The sequence below is a fragment of the Moschus berezovskii genome, chromosome 6 (genome assembly GCF_049115385.1).
Source record: "Moschus berezovskii isolate FMDL1 chromosome 6, NW_MosBer_1.0, whole genome shotgun sequence".
Taxonomy (NCBI): Eukaryota; Metazoa; Chordata; class Mammalia; order Artiodactyla; family Moschidae; genus Moschus; species Moschus berezovskii.
The window spans coordinates 104,710,424-104,729,185 of record NC_142465.1 but is presented as its reverse complement, the minus strand read 5'-3'; the positions used below and the strand labels follow the sequence as shown (position 1 = coordinate 104,729,185).

At 39.5% G+C, this 18,762-nt stretch overlaps 1 protein-coding gene across 2 annotated transcripts; it reads right to left on the bottom strand.

Moving 5' to 3' along the window:
• Positions 1–6,882: 6,882 nt before the first annotated feature.
• On the bottom strand, positions 6,883–18,762 carry OLR1 (oxidized low density lipoprotein receptor 1). Of its 2 annotated transcripts, none has more exons than XM_055396347.2 (6): positions 18,590–18,762; positions 16,107–16,208; positions 14,355–14,600; positions 10,045–10,184; positions 9,614–9,729; positions 6,883–9,017 (listed from the first exon to the last, which is right to left on the bottom strand). In XM_055396347.2, the coding sequence occupies exons 1-6, from the start codon at positions 18,666–18,668 to the stop codon at positions 8,873–8,875; spliced, it is 828 nt and encodes a 275-aa protein (XP_055252322.2). In that variant the 5' UTR covers positions 18,669–18,762; the 3' UTR covers positions 6,883–8,872. The 2 variants fall into 2 exon arrangements, with proteins under 2 accessions (XP_055252322.2, XP_055252323.2); XM_055396348.2 differs by having other exon boundaries at positions 18,599–18,761.

Genomic DNA, 18,762 nt, shown 5'->3' with positions numbered 1-18,762 from the left:
CCCAGAGACTTGCAGAGAATCTCCTACACATCAGAGCATAATATGAGAGAATTACCAGAGGGATTGGAGAAGTGAAGTGAAAGTCACTCAGTTGTGGCTGACTCTTTGCGACCCCATGGACTATACAGTCCATGGAATTCTCCGGGCCAGAATACTGGAGATTAGCCTTTCCCTCCTCCAGGGGATCTTCCCAACTCAGGGATTGAACCCAGGTCTCCCACATTGCAGGTGGATCCTTTACCAGCTGAGCCATGAGAAAGAACCATCAAATATAAACAAAAGAGGACTTCCCTGGTGGTATAGTAGATTGGAATTCGCCTGCCAACGCAGGGGACGCAGGTTTGATCCCTAGTTTTGGAAGATTCCACTTGCCAAGGAGAAGTTGGGCCCATATACCACAACTGCTGAAACCCTGGTGCCTTGAGTCTATGCTCTGTAACAAGAGAAGCCACCACAATGAGAAGCCCATGCATTGCAAGGAAGAGTAGCCCCTGCTCACCACAACTAGCGAGAGCCCAGGAGCATCAGTGAAGACCTAGTGAAACCACAAATAAATGAATCATTAAAAAAATAAATTAACAAAGGAAATAATGCCTACGTTCACATGGGGCAGGAAACAGTGCCCTTTCCCAACAACAAGACTAGACAGGATCACAGCTCGTGGATTGTTGGGTAGGATACTCAGAAAATTCTTACTTCACAATAGAGAATAATTAACCCCAGACTGAAAACTTCTTTGGTACTGCTTGATAATCGTAAAAGCAATAGCCAGAAGCATCTCACTGTTTCTATGTAACTTAAATTGCTCCACAATAAAACTCAGGAAGATTTATAAGAACAAAAAATATCTAGCTTTGACCTAATATAACATCATAAGTCAATTATGCAGTAGACCCTTGAATGACACAGATTTGAAATGCATGAATCCACAAATACATGCACTTTTTTCCCCCACTAAATCCATACTACCGTACTACTCAATCTACATTTGGAATGGAGGATGCTGAAGTCTGACTATAAAGTTATACAAGGATACAGGGAACCCAAAGCCAGTGCTCTGTGACAACGTAGAGGGGCATGATGGGGAGGGAGATGGGGGGGTTTTAAGAAGGAAGAGACATATGTATACCTATGGCTGATTCATGTTGATGTATAGCAGAAATCAGCACAATATTATGCAGTAACTATCCTCCAATTAAAAATTAAAAAAAATTAAAAAAAAATAAAGTTATATGAGGATTTTCCACCACATGAAGGGCTGGTACCCCTAGCCCACCATCATTTAAGGGTCAACTGTACTCCAATAAAAAATAAAATTACAAAAAAAAAAAAAACCAACCACCTCAGAGTCTAGAATTAAAAGGCACAGACATTAAAATAGTTAATATGTTCTTCATATATTCACAGAGTTAAAGTGCTCCATGGAGACATGGAAGATGCAGGGTTTTGAAAATTAGTTTTTATCGGAATTTAGTCACTATACAATGTTTTGCCAGTTTCTGTTGCACAGCAAAGTGAATCAACTATATGTTTACTTATATCCCTTCTTTTTGGGATCTCCTTACCATTTAGGTCACTATAGAGTGTTGAGTAGATTTGTCTGTGCTATGTATTATGTTCTCATTTGTTATCTATTTTATGTATAGTATCAGTAGTGTATATATGTCAACCTCAGTCTCCCAATTCCTCTGTTCCCCCCTTCCCGTTTGGTATCCATATATTTATTCTCTACATTTGTGGACAAGGAAGATTTCTTTAAAGCATACTTCTAGAGATGAGAACTATGAAGTGCCAGATGGAAAATATATTAATGATAGACACTCAGTACAAGAGATTCATGGACCTGACGATATAACAATAGAAACTGTCAAAAGTGAAACAATGAGAGAAAATAAATTTAAAAAGGAAAGGAAGGTTTGAGGACAGGGAGGGAGGGAGGAGAGAAAGGAAGAAAGAAAAAATAGTACACCGTTGTTGCTGTTCAGTCTCTTTGCCACCCTGTGAACTGCAGCATGCCAGGCTTCCCTGTCTTTCACCATCTCCCAGAGCTTGCCCAAACTCATATCCATTGAGTCGGTGATGCCATCCTACCATCTCATTCTCTGTTGCCCCCTTCTCCTCCTACCCTCAGTCTTTCCAGGCATCAGGGTCTTTTCCAATGAGTTGGTTCTTTGCATCAGATGGCACTGTGGCAGCCCAATATTCATATATTTGGAGTCTCTGAACAGTGTGTGTGAGCATAGGGGTAGGGAGAGGGGAAGAGAGAGAGAGGTGGAGTGGAGGCGGGGGTGTTTGGGGAGGCAGGGCAGAAAAAATATTTGAAGAGGTAATGCCAAGCAACTTAAAAAATTTCAGACTTGATGGAAAAGAATAAAGATCTCCTCACAAGCAGACCTTCACTACAGGAAATGATAAAAGTCCTTTAAGAAAAATAAAAATATCACATGATGCAATATGGATCCAAAAAAAAAAAGAGAAAAAGGATGAAGAGCACCCAAAATGTTTACTCCATGGGTAGATATTTAAGATTTTTTTGCTTATTGTTTAGATGTCATTAAAACATGATTTACTATTTGAGCAAACATGATAACAGATATAAAAATAAAGTGTATGGCAATGTTAATGTGAAGGCTGGGAGAAAAGACATGAAAGAAACTATTTTAAGGTTCCATTCCTAGACGATTACTATACATGAAGATGCATAACATCTCTTCAAGTGCATGAGTGCATGCTGAATTGCTAGTCTTGTCTGGTTCTTTGAGACCTGTAGCTGGCAAGGCCCTCTGTCCATGGGATTTCCCAGACAAGATTACAGGAGTGGGTTGCCATTTCCTCCTCCTGGCTATCTTCCCAATCCAGGAATCCAACTCACTATCACCTGCATTTCCAGGCATTGGCAGGAGGATTCTTTTACCACTGAGCAACCTGGGAAGCCCCATCACTTCAAGGTACATTGCAGTAAGTCACAATCTGTATACAAATCCTGAAACAACTACTAAAACAAAACAAAACAAAATAGTACTGTTAATAAGCAGCAGATAAAACAGGATAGTAAGCAATATTTCAGTTCAGCCCATTTCAGTCACTAAGTCGTGTTCAACTCTTTGTGACCCATGGACTGCATCATGCCAGGCCTCCCTGTCCATCACCAACTCCCAGAGTTTACCCAAACTCATGTCCATTGAGTCAGTGATGCCATCCAACCATCTCATCCTCGGTCATCCCCTTCTCCTCCTGCCCTCAATCTTTCCCAGAATCAGGGTCTTTTCAACTGAGTCAGCTCTCTTCCCATCAGGTGGCCAAAGTATTGGAGTTTCAGCTTCAACATCAGTCCTTCCAATGAACACTCAGGACTGATCTCCTTTAGGATGGACTGGTTGGATCTCCTTGAAGTTCAAGGGACTCTCAAGTCTTCTCCAACACCACACTTCAAAAGCATCAATTCTTCAGCGATCAGCTTTCTTCACAGTCCAACTACATCCATACATGACCACTGGAAAAACCATAGCCTTGACTAGATGGACTTTTGTTGGCAAAGAAACATCTCTGCTTTTAATATGCTATCTAGGTTGGTCATAACTTTCCTTCCAAGGAGTAAGTGTCTTTTAATTTCATGGCTGCAATTCCCATCTGCAGTGACTTTGAAGCCCCCAAAAATAAAGTCTGACACTGTTTCCATTGTTTCCCCATCTATTTGACATGAAGTGATGGGACCAGATGCCATGATCTTAGTTTTCTGAATGTTGAATTTTAAGCCAACTTTTTCACTCTCCTCTTTCACTTTCATCAAGAGGCTCTTTAGTTCTTCTTCACTTTCTGCCATAAGGGTGTTGTCATCTGCATATCTGAGGTTATTGATATTTCTCCCAGCAATCTTGATTCTAGTTTGTGATTCCTCCAGCCAAGGATTTCTCCTGATGTACTCTGCATATAAGTTAAATAAGCAGGGTGACAATATACAGCCTTGACATACTCCTTTTCCTATTTGGAACCAGTCTGTTGTTCCATGTCCAGTTCTAACTGTTGCTTCCTTACCTGCATTTAGATTTCTCAAGAGGCGGGTCAGGTGGTCTGGTATTCCCATCTCTTTCAGAATTTTCCACAGTTTATTGTGATCCACACAGTCAAAGGCTTTGGCATAGTCAATAAAGCAGAAATAGATGATTTTCTGGAAATCTCTAGCTTTTTTGATGATCTAGCAGATGTTGGCAATTTGATCTCTGGTTCCTCTGCCTTTTCTAAAACCAGCTTGAACATTTAGAAGTTCACGGTTCACATATTGCTGAAGCCTGGCTTGGAGAATTTTGAGCATGACTTTGCTAGCGTGTGAGATGAGTGCAATTGTGCAGTAGTTTGAACATTCTTTGGCATTGCCTTTGTTAGGGATTAGAATGAAAACTGACCTTTTCCAGTCCTGTGGCCACTGCGGCGTTTTCCAAATTTGCTATAATAATTAGTGCAGCACTTCCACAGCATCATCGTTTAGGATTTGAAATAGATCAACTGGAATTCCATCACCTCCACTAGCTTTGCTTGTAGTGATACCTCCTAAGGCCCACTTGACTTCGCATTCCAGGATGTCTGGCTCTAGGTGAGTAATCACACCATCGTGATTATCTGGGTCATGAAGATCTTTTTTGTACAGTTCTTCTGTGTATTCTTGCCACCTCTTCTTAATATCTTCTGCTTCTGTTAGGTCCATACCATTTCTGTCCCTTATCGAGCCCATCTTTGCATAAAATGTTCCCTTGGTATCTCTAATTTTCTTGAAGAGACCTCTTGTCTTTCCCATTCTATTATTTTCCTCTATTTCTTTGCACTGATCACTGAAGAAGGCTTTCTGATCTCTCCTTGCTATTCTTTGGAACTCTGCATTCAAATGGGTATATCTTTCCTTTTCTCCTTTGCTTTTGGCTTCTCTTCTTTTCACAGCTATTTGTAAGGCCTCCTCAGCCATTTTGCTTTTTTGCATTTCTTTTCCATGGGGATGGTCTTGGTCCCTGTCTCCTGTACAACGTCACAAACCTCCGTCCATAGTTCATCAGGCACTCTATCTATCAGATCTAGTCCCTTAAATCTATTTCTCACTTCCACTGTATAATCATGAGGGATTTGATTTAGGTCATACCTGAATGGTCTAGTGGTTTTCCTTACTTTCTTCAATTTAAGTCTGAATTTGGCAATAAGGAGTTCATGATCTGAGCCACAGTCAGCTCCCGGTCTTGTTTTTGCTGACTGTACAGAACTTCTCCATCTTTGGCTGCAAAGAATATAATCAATCTGATTTTGGTGTTGGCCATCTGGTGATGTCCATGTATGGAGTCTTCTCTTGTGTTGTTGGGAGAGGGTATTTGCTATGACCAGTGCGTTCTCTTGGCAAAACTCTATTAGCCTTTGCCCTGCTTCATTCCGTGTTCCAAGGCCAAATTTGCCTGTTATTCCAGGTGTTTCTTGACTTCTTACTTTTGCATTCCAGTCCCCTATAATGAAAAGGACATCTTTTTTGAGTGTTAGTTCTAAAAGGTGTTGTAGGTCTTCATATAACTATTCAACTTCAGCTTCTTCAGCATTACTGATTAGGGCATAGACATGGATTACCGTGATATTGAATGGTTTGCCTTGGAAACGAACAGAGATCATTCTGTCGTTTTTGAGATTGCATCCAAGAACTGCATTTCGGACTCTTTTGTTGACCATGATGGCTACTCCATTGCTTCTAAGGGATTCCTGCCCACAGTAGTAGATATAATGGTTATCTGAGTCAAATTCACCCATTCCAGTCCATTTTAGTTCATCTCGTTTTACCACTTCCAATTTGCCTTGATTCATGGACCTAACATTCTAGGTTGCTATGCAATATGCTCTTTAAAGCATTGGACCTTGCTTCTATCACCAGTCACATGCACAACTGGGTGTTGTTTTTGCTTTGGCTCCATCCCTTCATTCTTTCTGGAGCAATATTTAATTAACATCAAAGTAGACAAGGAAAGCAAGAAAGTCAACAAAGATGAGTTGAAAAAAGTGAAGATGATATCAAGATGATAGACTTAAATCTAATTTCATCAATGTCACAATAAATGTAATCATTTAAACACACAAACACAAGCAGAAATTCTCAAAGTATATAAAATAGCAAGAGTCAACTATCTGTCACCTGAAAGAAACATACTCTAAGTACAAAGACAAAAAATGATTAAAAGTAAAATAGGGACTTTTCTGGTGGTAGAGTGGATCAGAATCTGCCTGCCAATGCAGGGGACACAGGTTGGATCCCTGGTCCAGGAAGATCCTATATGCCGTGGAGCAACTAAGCCCGTGTGTTACAACTACTGAGCTCATATTCTGCAACTACTAAAGCTTATGTTGCGCAGTAAGAGAAGTCACTGCAATGAGAAGCCCAGGCACTGCAAAGAAGCATAGCCTCTGCTTGCTGCAACTAGTGAAAGCCCACGTGCAGCAATAAAAATCCAGTGCAACCAAAAATAAATTAAAAAGTAAAAGAATGGGAAAAAATGCACAAGGTTTATGTTAAAGAAAAACAGAACTGCCTGTATTCATTTCATTCAAATAGATTTCCAAGCAAACATTATAGAGCCAAACTGATTTTTTTTTAAAGGTGGGGGAGGCACAAGTAAACAGTGTCAGGAATGAGAGAGGTAGCATCACTACAGGCTCTAGAAATATAAAAATAAGAAGAAAATATAAAGAAAAGTGTTAGGCCAAAAAATAAAAAAAAAGAAACTAAGATGAATTCCTCGAAAGACAGAGCTACCAAGGCTCATTCAAAAATAAATAATTTGAATAGCACTGAATCTATTAAAGAAGCAGACTGTTTAACTGTAAGCAGTTAAAAATCTTATAAAACAAAGAAAAATGCTTGCCCAGATGACTTTAATGGTAAATTGCTTCAAACACTAAATAAACAAATAGTACCAATTTTACACAAAATCTTTCCAAAAATTGACATAAAAGAGTACTTCTCTGAAACCTAAACCCGACAAAGCCATTACATAAAAAAAAAAAAAAAAAATTACATATCAGTATCCTTCATAAACTTAGTTGCAGAAATCCTAAGCCAAACTTTCAGTTCAGTTCAGTTCAGTCGCTCAGTCGTGTCCGACTCTTAGCGACCCCATGAACCACAGCACGCCAGGTGTCCCTGTCCATCACCAACTCCCGGAGTTCACTCAAACTCATGTCCATCGAGTCGGTGATGCCATCCAGCCACCTCATTCTCTGTCGTCCCCGTCTCCTCCTACCCCCAATCCTTCCCAGCATCAGAGTCTTTTCCAGTGAGTCAACTCGTCGCATGAGGTGGCCAAAGTATTGGAGTTTCTAAAATTTGGTGATATATAAAAGTGATCATTTTAACCCCAAGAATAATTTTAATCCCAAGAATCCAAAGATGGCTTAGCCTTCTATAATTATACAGTGAAATTTACCTTGTTAGAAAAAAAAAGAAAACTATATAATCGTATCAATGGATGTAGGAAAAATACTAGAAAAATCAATGTGTTAGTCTGTCAGTCATGTCTAACTCTTTGTGATTCCTTGGACTGTAGCCCACCAGGCTTCTCTGTCCATGGAATTCTCCAGGCAAGCATTCTAGAGTAGGTTGCCATTTTCTTCTGAAGACAAATCAATATCCATTCCTAATAAAACCTCTCAGTATTGTAGGAATAAAAGGAAAATTCCTCAAACTGGTTAATTTGTGAAAAATACACAGCACCATATTTAATAGTATAACATTGAATGACTTATTCCCAAAATCAAAAACAAAATAAAGATGTGTACTCTCACCATTCTTATTCAATATTTTCTAGAGATTCTAGTCCATGAAATCAGGCAAGGAAAAGAAAAAGAAATCATCCAGAAAGGAAAAAAATAAAAGTATTTTTTTTCAAATAACACAATTATATATATAGAAAATCCAATGAAATACACACAAAAAAAATTACTAGAAGAAATAAGTGAGTTTATCAAGGTTTCAGGGTATAATATTAAAATAAAACTTTATTATAATTCTACATACTAGCAGAAGACTTTGAAAATAAGAACTGCAAATGATAACAAAACCATCTACAGTAGCATAAAAACTGTGAAATAAATGATGATAATCTAACAACATCTACACAAAGAACATTACAAAGCATTGCTTAAAGAAAATAAGGAATACCCAAATGGATAATACACTTTTTTCATGAGTTGAACCAATCAATATTTTTGATTTCAAGATATATTAAAGAACCACAGAATTAAAAATATCATCGTGAAGTTGTAAGCCAAGAATAATAAATAAATCAATGGAAAGGAATAGAGTCCAGAAATAGACCCAGGCATGTATGGATAATTGTTTACAGAAGTGCAAAGGCAATGTAGTGAAGGAAGAACAGTCTTTTCAGCAAATGTTGCAAAAACAATTGAATACCCACAAGCAAAAAAATAAAAATAAAAAACTTCCATACGTCCATATGTCACTTAAAAATTAACCTAAAATAAGTTCTAGATTTCCATGTAAAATCTGAAACTCTAATGTCTAGAAGAAAGCATAGGACAAAAATGAGAAAAATGCTGTGACCTTGAGTTAGGCAACAAGTTCTTAGAAACAATGGAAACAGAAAAATTGACTTCTCTGAAGTCCAGCAGGGGAGGACTTGGAACAAATTAGGTGAAAAATATACAGAGGGAATTCAAACTTTTTTATCAAGGTGTCAGGCAGCTGGGCCCATTCTCTGCTAAGGGGTTCTGCACTCAACTAGCAGCAGGCAGTTCCCGGGGCTCCTATGGTTTACGCCTAAGTGACGAAGTATAGCTTAAATTCCAGAAGAGAATTCAAAGTTCTTTGCCTCCTTTTCCTCCAGATCCTTCAAATTCACTGTGCTCTCAATAGATTCGCCTTCTTTTGACATATACCGAATGCAGTTAAAATGCAGTTTTCAGCAAAAACAACTCCCCTTTGAATATACGCACAGGTACCTGAAGGATACATATGGGAAACAGCTCCCTGAATTCTAAACCTGCAGGCAGGGAGGAGAAAAAAAAAGAAAAATTAGATTTACTGCCACCTTGTCTTAAAGCTTCAAGTCAGTAATAAACATGAGCAGGAAAAGGTAAGAGAAGATCCGAATGGGTAAATGGTCAAGTCCCTGTGTGAGAGTGTTGGAGAGAGAGATTCAGAAATTCCCCAAGCTTCTTTCCAGCAAGAAGAGGGCACTGCTTGGAATGCAGCAGTAACTTCACTAGTAGGTTCAGTGAAGAATAAGAAACTTACGGACTTCCTGGTTGTTCAGTGGATGAGAATCCAGTGCAGGGGACACGGGTTCGATCCCTGGTCTGGAAAGATCCCATATGCCTTAGAGCAACTAAGCCCATGTACCACAGCTACTGACCCTGTGCTCTACTGCCCAAGAGCCACAACTACGGAAGCCCGTCCCCCTAGAACCCATGCCTGGCAACAAGAGAAGCCACTGCAATGAGAAGCCCACACACCACACGGGGGAGCAGCCCATGCTCACCACAACCAGGGAAAGCCTATGTAAAGCAACAAAGACCCGGTGCAGTCAAAAATAAAAATAAATAAATAAACAGAACTAAAGAAGAACAACAAACTTACACGTGGGACGTCAAAGGAGTACCATCTTCCCAAAGCCACGAGTAGCTGGGTTTCCTCATTGACAACCCCATCCAGAAGGGGAAACTGGAATGGGCAATCACTTGCTGGATGAATTCCTGTGGGGAGTAACATTTCTGTTGAATGAGTGGATGTGGACTTTTTAGATTAGATTCACAAAACTAAAGAACCCAAAGAGAACTTTGACATCTTCTCCATGGCTTTACAGCGATGTCTAGTGGAGCCTAGAAATACTTAGTAACCCGTCCATCCAAGGTCACGCACATATCCAGTGGCCACACAAGGCTAGAAATCAGGTACGTATTCTGATTCTCAAGCAAGCACTCCTTTACTGAGAGTCTAAACCAGATCTAATTACCTATGAGCCAATATTCCAGCCCAACACGCATCCCACACATCCACTGAACACTCACCAGTTCATCTGTGCTATTAATCTTCAGCAAGTGGGCGTCCAAAGACAAGCAGTTCTCCTGGCTTTTTTCCCAATTAAAAGGGCCAGAGGAAAATTGGTAACAGTTTTCTTCATGCCAGAGCCAGTCTTGGGGACAAGGACCTAGGAAATATAGTATATCTAATCAGTGAGTTATGCCTGAGAAAAAATATTAATATTTCTACAATTCTTAACTCAGTTCACCTCTCAGGACTCCTACATGCATACCATCTCTTCTTAATCAGAATTATACCCAGACTCTGCAAATCCCTAAACAGTCTAGAGTCTCTATTTCTCCATTTTTTTTTTTGGAAAAAAATGCATTCTGATTTTAGAAAACTAAATTTAAAAGCGACGCTATTAAAAAGCAAGGCTTGAGCTGGGATGTAATATTAGAAACTGATCTATTTTTTAAAAATTATGTTTGGAACTATGGAAATGAGAGTTAGGGGATGAATATTTAATAGCTATTCTGTTACTAAAAGATGTGCTTATATATTTTAAAGCTTCAGCTCTTTGAATAACAAATTTAGGCTTAGATCCTGTACCTCTTACTTCTGGACAGGTAACTCTATGCGGCTTTTGAGTACTTGAGTCGTGGCTCATCTATATTGATATTTGAAGTATGTATAAAATACACCTAATTTTGAAAACTTAGTATGAAAAAAAGAAAGTAAAATATCACATGAATAATATTTATACTGATTAGTGTTGCAATAATATTTCAAGTATATTGGATGAAATAAAATACGTCAATAAAATTAATTTCATCTCTTCCTTTTTCATTTTTCATGTGGCTCCTATTGGGGTGGCCAAAAAGTTTGTTCAAATTTTTTCTGTAATATTTTGTAGAATAATAGAAGCTTTAATGTTGCATGTGTGGTATACCCTGTATTTTCTTTTGGACAGACCTGCTTTAGGGAGAACAGCATATGGAAGCAAAGTGGGCACCTCCATTTCAACAAGATTTCAGTAGGTAGAGAGTTTTCAGCAGCAAAATTCCCAGGGAGTCCAAAAACCTCGGGGCTTAGGCGACAGGCAAAAACATGACAGTGTCTGTGTGTTTGTGTGTGTTAGTCGCTCAGTCATGTCTGACTGTTTGTGACCCCATGGGCTTTAGCTTGCCAGGCTCCTCTGTCCATGGGATTTCCTAAGCAAGAATACTGGAGTGGGTTGCCATTTCCTTCTCCAGGGAAACTTCCCGACCCAGGGATCAAACCCAGGTCTCCTGCATTGCAAGCAGACTCTTTACTGTCTGAGCCACCAGGGAAACCTGTCTATGTGTTTACAGATATTTTAAACACTCCCCATTTCCTTCTCCTCCTTTCCCTCTTCCTCTCATTTCCCCTCACCCTTTTCTCCCTCTCACCCTTCCCCTTTCTTCCTTTCTTCATTACCATCATCACCATCATTTTTTTGTGTTACTAATACTTGGAACCTCTCTGCTAGGGAGCAAAGCCCTTTGTTCTACACTGTGACCAAAAATATAAAACTCAAATCCTTGAGAAAGGCAACATTTCAATTTCACTTTGTGGCATAAAATCATCAGATAATTCTATACGAACAGGCTTTATCAGAGAGGACAAAATAGAAGGGCACTGAACTTCGGAAGGAGAAAGTGAATGAAAGGGGACATAAGTAACTCCAGGCTGAAAGCGAAGAATGCAAGATCCCTCTCAATCTGCATAGTCCTGTCTTACTGTGTTGAAGGAAAGAGTACATTGGTTTTCTCAAACTAAAAGAAAAGCCTAGGGAGGTTTTCCAAGACATGAAAAAGTGAAAAAGATGAATCTCATAATGTATTCAAACCACCTGTGTTTCTTTAATTATTCTTTATGTAACAAACACAAAAACCGCTAGGTGCTAGAAACGGTTGGCAGTACTTTTTATGTATTGGCTCATTTAGTCCTCGTAGCAACAGTATGTATAAGTTCATTTATTTTCTTCATTTGAAAGAGAAAATGGGAATTTGAGCTTAGGCAGTCTAAAGCCAGCATCTGTGTGTTTAATCAGTATATCCCATGTGTGTGTGCTCAGTCACTTCAGTAGTGTCTGACGCTTTGCGACCCGCCAGGCTCCTCTGTCCATGGGATTCTCCAGGCAGGAATACTGGAGTGGGTTGCCATATCCTTCTCCAGGGGATCTTCCCAACCCAGGGATCGAACTGCGGCTCCAGCTACTCCTGTATTGCAGATGGATTATTTACACACTGAGCCACCTGGGAAGCCCCCATTATATCACATTACCTCTCAAGCTCCTGAGTTTGAATGAACTGAGGAAATACTTCTTGATGCCCATCAAGACATGTTGATACAGTGTTTCGAGGTAAATCTGGAACTTGCCACTTTTAACAAGCTACTTGGGTGACAATTACATACACTAAAGGTTGAGATCCAACCAGTCCATTCTAAAGGAGATCAATCCTGGGTGTTCATTGGAAGGACTGATGCTGAAGCTGAAACTCCACTACTTTGGCCACCTCATGCGACGAGTTGACTCACTGGAAAAGAGTCTGATGCTAGGAGGGATTGGGGGTAGGAGAAGACGGGGACGACAGAGAATGAGGTGGCTGGATGGCATCACCGACTCGATGGACATGAGTTTGAGTGAACTCCGGGAGTTGGTGATGGACAGGGAGGCCTGGCATGCTGTGATTCATGGGGTCGCAAAGAATCGGACACGACTCAGCGACTGAACTGAACTGAAAGTTTGAGAACCACCCCTAACTCCAGTGCTAAAATATCTGTTACTTGGAAGGCACTGCATCTTTCTAGATGCTTGACCTCAAGCAAACTACATATGCAAATTTCTCAGCATCTCGCCCTCTTCATACTTTTATGAAGAATCACAGACTTGTCAGTAAGAAAGATAAAACTTATCTCAAACTTGAGAAAACTGGCATATTTTCTGCATAGTATTTTTTTGTTGCTTTTGAGAATCTTCTCAAAGCTGCTTGATGAAAGGCATGTCTGCCAGCAGAAGACACATCATCTAGTATTTTTGATTAGTTGTCTAAACTTGGCACCTCTGGGAGATGGTTCTGAACAGTCCTGGCATAGTTTTAATCCCATACGACTGATAAAAACAAGACTAGTTTATGGCCCCACCTGTGAAATAAACCATTTTTGGTATGTAGCTATGTCTGCTTATATAAACATTCTTGTCCTTGATATATTAGGTTCCTTCCTTTAAGCCTTATTTGAGATGGTTTTATTTCCTCAGCTGTTCTTTCCTTAAAGAGATTCAATATACAATTGACACTTGCTTAAAAAAATCAGCTTGTCTAAAATTTTCTGCTTATTTTGGAAATTTAAATAACCCTGGACATACTGAGGGCCTCCCAGGTAGCACAGTGGTAAAGAATCCGCCTGCCAATGCAAGAGACGTGGGTTTAATTCCTCAGTTGGGAAGATCTCCTGGAGTAGGAAATGGCTACCCACTCCAGTGTTCTTGCCTGGATAAATCCATGGACAGAGGTCCCTGGGGGGTTACAGCCCATGGGGTCGCAAAGAGTCGGGCATTACTGAGCACATACATACTGAAGATATTTAAAAACTGCAAAAGTTTATACGAACCTACTTATCATTAAACTTACCTGGGTTTCAACTTTTTGATCTATAAAATAAATGCATGGGTATATGTAATCTTTATGTAAGCTAATGAAGAGGTGGGAGTCCTCAGGACAAAGGAGACCACTGGGAAAAGAAATCAGTGATTATGATACACTGGAATGGAAAGAGATGAGGATCTGTACAAAGAAGTGGGAGGATTCTGCCAGAAAATCTCAAAACTAAAATCTTAAAAAGAAAGAGAAGGTTCTTGTGAGGAAGAAAGCTTAAGCCCACCAGAAAGTGTGACTGATTGAATCAGATAATCTCAAGAATTTGACATGTAATAGAGTGAGGATGACATGGGATAGGGGCTTCCCTGGTGCCTCAGAGGGTAAAGCATCTGCCTGCAATGCAGGAGACATGAGTTTGATTCCTGGGTCTGGAAGATCCCCTGGAGAAGGAAATGGCAACCCACTCCAGTACTCGTGCCTGGAAAATTCCATGGACAGAGGAGCCTGGTGGGCTACAGTCCATAGGATCACAAAAAGTCGGACATGTCTGAGCAACTTAACTCTCCAGAACAAGGATGACAAAAATAGAGGACCTATAATGTAGAACCTGGTGAATGAAAAATGATACATACATCCATACACCAATATTGTCCTTGGGACATTTCAAAAGAAAGGTTAAGATTTACAGATAAGCTTCTATTGTCTCTCTTGACCCCCTCTCTCCCTCATACCTGAATAGTTTGCTGCCTCTTTCAGAACTTCTTGGAGATTCAGGTTCTGGCGATGAAGTTCCATTAGTTTCTTGGATTTCTCATCCAGCTTGTGGGCAAGGGTTTCTATCATTTCTTTGAGTTCCTTCTGTGACTCCTGGGAAGATTTTTCTGATTGGCGCTGGGCTAAAATCTGTCCCTCCAGGATATCTTCCTGGTGAGTAAGGTTTGCTTGCTGTTGTTTTAGGAGATCAGATACCTGGGATACTAAATTAGAACTAAATTGAGATTCCAATTCCAATTCCCCCCCAAAAAACTCCTCCACTGGATTTTGAGGAAATCAAAGAACAGAATCAAACCATCTGTTTGGACAACAAAGCAACCCAACTTTGCTCAAATTATGGATTTGGAAGTTATTTGATATTTCTACAATATATATATATATATATATGTTGGAAACTGTCTCAGATACTTGTGATTAAACAAACAGGATTTTACTTGTTACTGAGAGTTACACACAAGTTAAAAGAAATCACAGGTTAAGTCATTCATCAGTGGCATAAGTAAAATGTGGATGATCTAAAATAGGCAGACACCAGTCATACTCAGTGACTCTTAGTAGGACTTGTCATTAATGATTTCTCTACTGTGTCTTAATTCTGTGTCTTAATTGCCCTCTCTCCACCCTGCCACACTTCCTGATTTTACATAAAAACTGTGACATTCACCCTGTTTTTGAGAAACTCTCCCATGGGATTATTTTAAGCTGCTTTCGCAAGAATATGAAAACAATTTTTTTTTTCAATTTTAGCTTGGTTTTTTTTTTTGTTTTGTTTTGTTTTTAGAAAGGGTGGAGATGAAAGGAAGGTTGTGAAATCAAGCAGGCAATAAATGTTAAGGTCCAGTGTCTCGGTTCTGTAAGTTTGATGGTTCAGTACAAAGTAGACCCTTTGTCTTGAAACCCATACTTGACCCTGATAAAAAGTGGTCAGAACCTCAAACGAAGACTCTTCCAATGACTACCACTGAGTTAAGGGCTCTTCTCCCACATCACTAGGAAAGGATTTACAGGTTCAAAGTGTTCATAGATTGAAAAAATAAGTGGTTTGTGATCTTAAACACCAATTGAGGAACAAATTAGCACTTCAAAGGCCTTCATAACTTGGATTCTAGGATGCTAGAGAGCCAAAATAGCTCAAAGCTATAACCTAAATACATAGGTGGATTAGATGTATGATCATCGCTGTGTTTTTTCCCTTCTTGGTCACTTTCACCTTTTCATTTCTTTTCCTCTTGACACCCCTTTTTTCCTAAATGGCCATATTGTAAATCCAAAGACCGTTTTATTTTAAATATTCTATTTGTGAAGACTGTGTTTCTGAGTTAACTTTAAATTGGTATTTAATCATTTGTATTAAAACTCAATGTGAACTAAATGAAGTGTCTTTTTATGGGTCCCTTGGGTGATCTTATGGGTTAGTAACTTCAAATTATTTCCTTCCTCATTATTCTGGGATTTAAATGGATTCTATTCATGAAGTTCTGGAAACAAAATCAAACAAAAACCTAATATCTGTAATCTTCATCCCATGCCTCAATCTATTTGAGGGAAGAACACAATAAACTCATTCATCTTCCCATTCACTCTTAAAAACAGTCTGCCTCAAAAGCATCTAAATCAAGGTGGCTTATAGTTACTATGAAACCAACTAATAAACTGTGTTTATAAGCCCTCATTTTTTTTCTCCCTTATTTCTCTGCTTCAGCACTTACATTGCAGTATCAACAATATAACGGTCACCAGTAATCCCAGACAAAGGACCCCTAGAGTCACAGCAGCAGGGTACTGCCTCCAACAGGAAACAAAACGAAGACCTGGAGTGACAAAGGAGAGATTCAGAAAGACAAAAGTGATGGAGGCAAGTGGTCAGCCAGTTCTTCGGATCCAGCCTGTACCTGGCACTTTGCGCTGCTTCCGTCTAGTCTTTCCAATGACTCTGAAAATAATTCACTGTCCACATTTACAGGCAAAAAATGTGGGCAGTTAAAAACTTTAAGTAATTTACCTGTGGTCACACAATTGATGAAATTTAGAAGCTGGGATTCAATATCAGATATTTGACTCCAAGGATCTGATTCTAGTTCTTTTTTTCTTTTCTTTTTTCTTTTTGGCCTTACCACTCTAAACTTCCCGGCCCAGGAACCAAAGTCATGCCCATGACATTGGAAGCATGGAATCCTAACCATTGGATCACCTGGGAATTCTCCAAGTATCTGATTCTAAAGCACATGCTTTGTCTAGTCTCCCCACAATAAGTCAAGAAACTCTCAGTTCAGCTGGGTTGAATCAACTTCCTCCACAAGGCAGAGAGCCTGATGTTTTCAGTATAGACCATGTGTATGTATGCATATGTGTGCACACACACCCACATCCCCCACACACATAGACACAGTTATAAGTAACATATAATAAATGAATATTAGACATCAGGCAAGTAAAGTCTTTAGTCAGTTAACCAACTGAGAAAGCCTCAAAGAGCTAACAGATAATTTTATGCTATTTAGTTTTTATTTCATTAAAAATGAATACATCTTGGACCTGGGGTTATTGACCAAAGAAAAAATATAAATGAAATCTCTATATTCACTCAATTCACATTAAAATCACGTCCTACACTCACACCAGCTATAGCACTCTTGTTATGAGAAAAAAAGTTCCCCATTATTATAAAAGCAAACCATGTAGCTCACAAGTGTATGAATATCTTATTATGAAGTCCATCACCAAAAAATCAGATACTACCGGTTCAGAAGGAGAACATTTCAAATAAAGGATTTGGACTCCTCACCTTGTAAGATAAATAAATAAGGCATTGAAAATGTTAACCCTCTATATGCAAATAAGGAAACTGACAATTCAGTGAGTTGCCTAAGCTCACACAGGTGTTAAGATCCAAACAGAGATCTTTAATCCAATTGCGAGTAGTTACATGGCTTGGACCATCACATCACAAAAACTCCAGTGTGAATGTATAAGGATTCAAATCAATCAATGATCAAATATTACTATTTTCACTGAGTTCTCAAGTGTCAAAAGCACTCTACAGATGAATCAAGCAAAATAGAAGTTTTGACAGGAAGAAATATGGTTCATTCACTGATTCAAGAGTTATTAAGCTCCTAGAATATGTCTGGCAAGTTGGCAGAAAGGAAGTTGAAGATAATTATGTGTCTTGCAAATAATTGCCCAATCCTAGCATTAGGAGCAGAGAAGGCAATGGCAAGCCACTCCAGTACTCTTGCCTGGAAAATCCCATGGATGGAGAAGCCTAGTAGGCTGCAGTCAGACAAGACTGAGCGACTTCACTTTCCCTTTTCACTTTCACACATTGGAGAAGGAAATGGCAACCCACTCCAGTGTTCTTGCCTGGAGAATCCCGGGGACGGGGGAGCCTGGTGGGCTTCCGTCTATGGGGTCACACAGAGTCGGACACGACTGAAGTGACTTAGTAGCAGCAGCATTAGGAGAAAATATCTGGGTAAATCTTTCAATCGACATTTCCCTCTGGTCAATATTCCTCCCATATTTAGCTCAGTCTTAACTCTACCACTTAATAGCCACATAAAACTGGGTAATTTAGTTAATCTTCCTGATCACCAATTAGTCTTCTGTAAAAGGGAGATGATAGTAGTCCCAACCTCAAGGTGTAAAACTTTAATGCATATAAAGTGAATATCATAGAAACTGCTGCTGCTGCTGCGTCACTTCAGTCGTGTCCGACTCTGTGTGACCCCATAGACGGAAGCCCACCAGGCTCCCCCTTCCCTGGGATTCTCCAGGCAAGAACACTGGAGTGGGTTGCCATTTCCTTCTCCAATGTGTGAAAGTGAAAAGTGAAAGTGAAGTCGCTCAGTCTTGTCCGACTAGTAGCGACCCCATGAACTGTAGCCTACCAGGCTCCTCCATCCATGGGATTTTCTAGGCAAGAGTACTGGAGTGGCTTGCCATTGCCTTCTCCAAACTAGTCTATAACAAATGATCAATAAGAGTTTGTTATCATCACCCTCTACTACATCATCATTCATACCAAGTTAGCTTATCATCATCTTCTTTAATCACCATTATATCTGACTTGTTTTCCTTTTAAGTAAATGTTATTAACTCGAATATTTTCCCACACTCAGGCATTGTAGCTTTCTGCTCCTATATTTAGTTAGTTTACAAATTAACTCTGTCCTCGTATTCATTTACCCACCTCTAGTACCTTTTGCTGTCTCACCATTTGGCTTCTGATCAAGTTGATCTTTCATACTCTTGTGGTCACCAACAGTCATTTTCAATTGTATTCCAAGAATGAGAGAGTGAAGCTGTTGAGGACTTCTACGAAGTAAAAGTTTGTGAGTTCCTGCTGGAGTGTTTAAATAGCTA

Excerpts from the sequence above, each read along its gene's own strand:
- OLR1 (XM_055396347.2), bottom strand. The coding sequence starts at position 18,668 with ATGACTGTTGGTGACCACAAGAGTATGAAAGATCAACTTGATCAGAAG. Across the intron at positions 9,730-10,044 it reads TTAATAGCACAGATGAACTG|GAATTCATCCAGCAAGTGAT; the intron begins GTGAGTGTTCAG and ends TACTCCCCACAG. Across the intron at positions 9,018-9,613 it reads ACTCCTTTGACGTCCCACGT|GTTTAGAATTCAGGGAGCTG; the intron begins GTAAGTTTGTTG and ends CCCTGCCTGCAG.